The 6,662-nt window shown below is 30.3% G+C and overlaps 1 protein-coding gene across 1 annotated transcript; it reads right to left on the minus strand.

The window, feature by feature from the left end:
- Positions 1–13: 13 nt before the first annotated feature.
- LOC106473672 (formin-like protein 16) lies at positions 14–5,423 on the minus strand. Its single transcript, XM_022402076.1, has 3 exons — positions 5,415–5,423; positions 4,892–5,049; positions 14–1,604 (listed from the first exon to the last, which is right to left on the minus strand). Exons 1-3 carry the CDS (start codon positions 5,421–5,423, stop codon positions 1,220–1,222), a joined length of 552 nt encoding a protein of 183 aa, XP_022257784.1. The 3' UTR covers positions 14–1,219.
- Positions 5,424–6,662: the final 1,239 nt, after the last annotated feature.

Genomic DNA, 6,662 nt, shown 5'->3' on the forward strand with positions numbered 1-6,662 from the left:
AAAAAAAAAAAGCATACTACATCAACAAAAAAATTGCCGGTATGAACCCAACTTTCAACAATAAAATCAAAGAAGCCTAGTGTAATAGAAATAACAACATTAACTAGTATACCACAGAAAAACACACAATATAACATTACAGAAATTAGAATATATATCATATGGTGTAGATATAATTATAAATGAGAAGCAATAAGACATTTTAGGAATGCTGAGAGCAAGCACTCTTTTGATATCTGATTCTTCAGTGTAAGTTACACAATAAAATATATATATGTTGTACACGCACTACCCACATTAATTTAGCATTTACTTCAACAAGAACTATAAACATACCAGTACCGCAGTAATTAAAAACTGCTATACATTATTTTTATTCTTCACCAAATTCCACCGCTAATAAAAATATATATACATTTACACGAGCACAAAATATACCTAGCAAGATATATAAATTGTAAAAGCAAATAATCCTCAACAAACTTGTATTTCAATTTTGTAAAAAAATTCATGAACAGATTTTGCACAGAAAGTATTCAACTACCTACAACTGATAACTAAGAAAAGAATCTGTTTAATTTTTATTTAAAAATAAGTTTGTTATCAGATTTCAAAATCTGTATAATAATTAAATGTATCATTTTACATTTTAAGTTGAAAACTCAAAGATTTAATCGCATACATTCACATTTTATGAATTATCATACTTAACGTTGTTTTTAATACACATTCTTTATGTTAAATAAATTGACACTTGTTGCTCTGCTTTCTATTTCCAAAATTTACAAGAATGGAAGAAAACGACCAAACAAAAAATTAATTTTAGTGTAAATTCCACCAAACACATGGCCATCTTACAAAAAGTTACTATAACTACCACAGTTGCAACTTGTGTAAGCCTCGTCGAATAGTACAATAATTTAAAAAAGCTAAACTTATTGAATGTTGTATAATCAATTTTCTTAACAACAGACTATATATTTTACCCACTATATGATGCTAGTAGCATCAGATATAACTTCACTGGTGTATTCACACATGCATACAAAGATAAAATAATCCATTTCTGAACATTAAGCTTTCCTAAATATAAATTCTAGCATTTTCTTTGTTTATTCATCAAATCAAAAATAGTTCAATAAACAAAGCTCAAATCAGTGTACAGATATGATTCACGTGACAATCTAAACAGCTTTTGTCACTTAACAGTAACAGTCTTCTACTCTCCAAACATCTGATACAAGTGCTGATACTGGGACTTTCCTGGGCTCAGAGGATTGACGCCGTAGCCATACGGAGGTGGTGGTTGGGCAGCAGCCGGAAACGACGTGAGAGATATGGAAGAGCTTGGAAGCACAGCAGGGGCAGCAGTGGCTGGTTGCAAGTGAGCAGGCAGGGGATGAGCAGCAGCATAGGGAACTGCAGCAGCCATGACAGACCGGTTAGAAGCGTGATGGTGAGCCGGAGGAGGAACGGGAAGTTGGTTTGCAGGGAATGGTCCCCCAGCTCCTGGGGCAAGAACATATTTCTGTTGTGTGGTAGTCGGAATATATGCAGGCTGAGTCAGGCTGGATGTCACATACACGGTTGGTCGACAATACTCTCTGTAGTATAAATCAGTTCTGTTAGCTCTTCCTTACAATAATGTAGTACAAAATATACTTACAATAAATTCTTTACTTGAACTCAAAAGCCTAAGAAAAAAAAATCATGCTGTTACAAAATAAAAGCTGTAAAACATTACTGTACTAAAAAAACTACTGTACAATTTAAAATCTTGTGGGCATTTATCAAAAGCTATTGGCAGGTGACCAAGATCACCAATATTTAATAGCCATATACCTCCTTTTCTAATTATCACTTCAGTACTAAAACCGAAGCAGAATTAGTGATATTCCAATTCCGGACAAAACTTTTTTCAATCCACAAAGTTACTTTGGTCTTTAATGTTTGAACTTAAAAAACAAACTATAGAAGTCACATTGCTATGGTTAAACCTTGGGCATGTAAATTTATAGATGATATAAGAGCATTGTGTTTTTGTATTTAAGATTAAAGCAACTATTTATATGAAATGTTGGCTTCAAAACAATTCTAAGTTAAAGTTTAGGATATATCTTATAATTTAAATGAAAAGTGCAAATCATTTGGGGATTCACAATTAAATCTTTTTCTAGTTCACAGTTCAAAATGTACATTGGATAGTCTGAGTATTAACAAAAAATTTAACTACAAAATAAACAAACAAATGAATTTTCCAGGGAGCTTCCTCTTTAATCACAAAACACAAGTTACACTTTTCATAATGATACAGTAACTACAGGTAATTTAAGACAGTTTTAATTTTACAGAAGATGATATTTTTATATTCAGAAATGAATGTAAATCAACATTTTTGTGATGACAAACTTTTCTATCTTCAGTTATCATGGATGTATTACATTATGTAATTTGTCTATCAGCTTATATCCAGAATTTTGAACTAATCTACAAGGCATAAAAACTTTCTATAAAAGACATTTTTCCTAATTTATGTTTGAAACTAATGACCAAAAATGTAAGTATTACTGAATTGAGGTATTTATTTTTATCAACCATACGAAACATTTAGTTACGATTTTTTTTATTAGTTTTTATCCATATGGGGGTTGGTGGATTACACTGACCCTGTAACCACCAAGCACTCCATACTATAACTTTTAATATGGTATGTATATCTTCACAAAATTGGGTAATCTTTCAGTATGATGCTGTGTTGGATATGTGGCCTTCACTTTATTGCTTACATCTCCATAAAGTGAAAAGATTTTTTTTCCTACAAGTTGACAGTTTATGTGTGGGATATGTATAGTGTGAGAAATTCCACAGAAAGTAAAAACGCCTTGGAGTGGTAGCAAAATATATTCACATAAATAGTTTGGTCTGAAAAAGTGTCATGCAATAAAGTTTACCATTTATTTATTGTGATATATACACACACACACACACACACACACATACACTTTTAAAAATAAGAAATTAAAACATACATAATATTAAAATTTGATCTCTAAACTATGATTAATGTCTTGTCTTAATGCCAAGTTTATTGATACATATTGATAACAAAGTAGATTAATTACATTTTTAATGTAACTCTGCACACTTTAACCTACTCATAGCAAAAGGGTTAATACAGAAACATAAGTTTTTAAATAAACTTAATTTTTAATTGTGTCTTGTAATCATCCACTTAACTCTTTCTGCACAGGCATACTTTACTGTGCATGTCATGAAGTTTTAGTGACTTGCATTCAAAATTTAATTAAACTACTTTTTGTTTGTTATACCAATTAGTAATAATCCATATTTTAATAGTATAAGTTTTAAGTTCTGAATTTTATAAGGCAGTATTTTTAATAAATCCTGAATTTACTCTGGTGTGAGAAATGTGACATTTTCTCTAGGCATCCTCTGACAGGTGGGTGTGTGTGATTTTCTATTTGATAGCTCTGTAACCAAACAAGATTGAAGGCTATAAAAATTATGGTTTGTCTGAGCAATGACTGTTTTATAACTAGTAATATAAATTACTCATTATAAAATCATCATTGCTTAGACAAACCGTAATTAAATTTCATACTTATTGAATGGTTGGCAAATAAAATAGAAAAGACATCCTCTCTTTCAGGATTTGTTAATAGTTCTCTCTTACTCTTAATACTATATTATGTATGACCAATAAAAAGCCAAGGTTTTCATCTGTCAAATTATGTATTATATTACGTTGTTTTATGAACAGAGAATTGTCACTTTCTCTGTTATTACAAGCTTCGTTCCCATGGGAAAGATAACGACTAACTTGGATGAATTTGTAACGGCTCTTGTCACATAGTTAGAAAGTCAGAAAAATTGCGATAGTTAGGAGAAATTCTCTGCTTTTTGTATGTTCTTTGGTACATCATTTAATTAACGTAAGAATTATTTAGTGCATTACTACCATTAGTATAAAAAAAAGTAGGGTTAAGTGTCATCGACAGCTAACAGAAAAAAAAAAAAAATGAGAGAGAGAAAACAAGAACAGACCTGGGTAAGTACTTTATTTCTTGTTTTTTATGTTTATTCTTTATAAAATAGTGATCTCTTTAGGTTAGTTAAGGTTAGATTAGGTAAAATTAATAATGATAATAACATAATAAAAATGTTTCAAAAGGCATGCACGCAAACAGCTCATGGGTAATGTAATTCAATAGTGAGTTCCATGTTCCCCACGTGATTTACAACTTATAATGGCATGAATAGTAGTAGTTAGATGTGGTTCAAAGGGCAATAAAACAATAAAATTTAAGTGTAAATAGATGTATACTGTTACGAGTTTAAAGCTACTTATGATAAACAAATGCAGTTTCATGTTACAATTTGATTCGATTTTTTTTGTTGGTTACAAGGTCAGTCAAATTGACCCACCTTGTATAGAGTTAGGGTAGATAAAATAATAGATAAGATATAAAGTTTTACTGAAAACAGACATCTGAAATGTATATAGGAGGTTTTAGATATTATGCAAATGAAATTTGAGATTTTTGAGACGAATGAAAGTATTTTTAATCATAACATGAAAATTATGTTTGTATGCAGACTAGTAAAGAAAAATGCAATATATTCACAGACAAATCTTTTTTTAGTATATTAAAAACACTTCAATAAAAAGTCTGCTAAATTTTGTGAAGACATACATATTATAATAAAAGTTTGTAGTATCAAAACTATAAAGACTTTAAACGAGTACAAAGACGTCACGTGGTCGGTCAAATCGCCTGAGCTCGCACTAAAAGATTTCACTTCGTAAACGCTTGAGTCTTTGATAAAACATTACAAGTTCTGTTTCTAGCCTCTTCTTACTATAACTTACCTATACAGATCAGCCTGAGAGTTAGTAGCCAGATAAAAAGGTTGCCCCACGTGCTGAACTGGAGAAAGATGTGCTGCAGGGCCAGCATGCCTTACTCCACTTCCTGAACCCAAAACTCCGTTAACTAACTGAGCAGCACTTCCTGGCAGTAAAGTTCTCTACAAATTAAGAAATTAACTGAAGATTATATTTTTTATAACACAGGTTGTAAACATTGTGTGTACAAATGAAGAAAAAAAAGTTGTTAAATCTTATTAAATTTGTTTTCATAGGTTCAAGTTATGGGGCATATTACATACTTTTATAACGAGAGAATACGATAGCTTATTGACAGTTTAGTAACAAAACACACATTCTACCAATACAGCACACACTAATAATTTTAACAAATTATGTGTGCTTTTAAACAATTTTCTATTGAGTCTAAGTCAAAACAATTTAACAAGGAAAGAGTATAACTCCTTCCTCACAAATTTTATCACACCGAGGGATTTAGGTTAAAGAAATAATCAATTCTGCATACATGTAACATTATCACATAATGCTTTCACCGAATTTTCATTTATATCTCAGATTTCAGTCTAAAATTCCAAAAAAAACAATAAATTCTGTATTTCCAGGGAAGATCCTTTTCCCTGATAGACAGACAGATTTTAATTTCATGACTAATCACCCCCACACCAAAGTCTATAAATAGCTTTGTAAACTAATGTTTAACCTATATAATATAGCAATTATTACATAATTAATTAAGAAAAAGATATTAAAAAACATATACCTAGAATTACATAAGTTACCTGTCTTTTTTAAAGTTTGGAAGCTATGAATATTTATACTATCTTCAATTCAGTAATTATTTATTTATTTATTTCATGGTACATGGATGCTGCAAATTACCAGATAAAACTGGTAAGTAAAACTTCTTTTTGACTAAAGCACAAGCTAGAACTAGTTCCTATTTATATTTATTAAACCTCATTACTTATACTTACAGCAAAAAAACTACATCTCTAACTCAGCTACAAGCAAGAATTAAGATCTGAAATGACCTGTATGTATAGTAATTTTTGTGGTACCAAACAGTACTTAAAACAAACAACCTGTCAGTTTAGCAAGTTTTTGCTCTCAAATGTTACTTAACCCTTTAGGCATGTACTTTTTTCAGTCAAAATCAGGCTCAAAATTATTGTCAGATAATTCAGTTTCAGAGCCGGAATCATAAGTAGTTTGGACAACTTCAACTGTCTCTTCAAATGTGAAAACACTGGAGTGATTGAATGCCATTTTGAGTCCGTTTTCTCTTAAAATTAAATCTTTTCAGCACAGGCTTGTTCTTGTGACCGACCTCATAACCATTTTGTGCTTGTTATAGTTTTCATGCTATAGCATTTAAATTGGTAAGTGAATGTTAACAAAATTTGTCACATTATCAGTAAACATTACAATGCTCTCATACACAAAATATCAATTACATGAGAAAAACATTGCTTTACAAACCTTAAGACTTAATAAAAACCTTTTTTTTATGCATGTTGCCTATCCAACATGTAAAGTAATTTTCATTTTAAGATTAAAAAATACTTTTGTGCATCAGAAAATTTTCAAATTTCCCGTGCAAAATCTTTATAATGTTCAGATAGATATCAAACGTTTCTTTAGAAAAAAACTTTATATTCTATATGTAATTTTCAGTAAGGAATCTCTGTATGGGTTTTGTTGATTTGACCAATATCGTAACCATGTTAAAAAAATTAGGAAATAAATATGAATT

This window comes from Limulus polyphemus, unplaced genomic scaffold, assembly GCF_000517525.1.
Source record: "Limulus polyphemus unplaced genomic scaffold, Limulus_polyphemus-2.1.2 Scaffold6394, whole genome shotgun sequence".
Lineage (NCBI taxonomy): Eukaryota > Metazoa > Arthropoda > Merostomata > Xiphosura > Limulidae > Limulus > Limulus polyphemus.

Coding starts and splice junctions, on each gene's coding strand:
- LOC106473672 (XM_022402076.1), bottom strand. Junction 1,605..4,891: donor TCTCAGGCTGATCTGTATAG/GTAAGTTATAGT, acceptor TTTATACTACAG/AGAGTATTGTCGACCAACCG.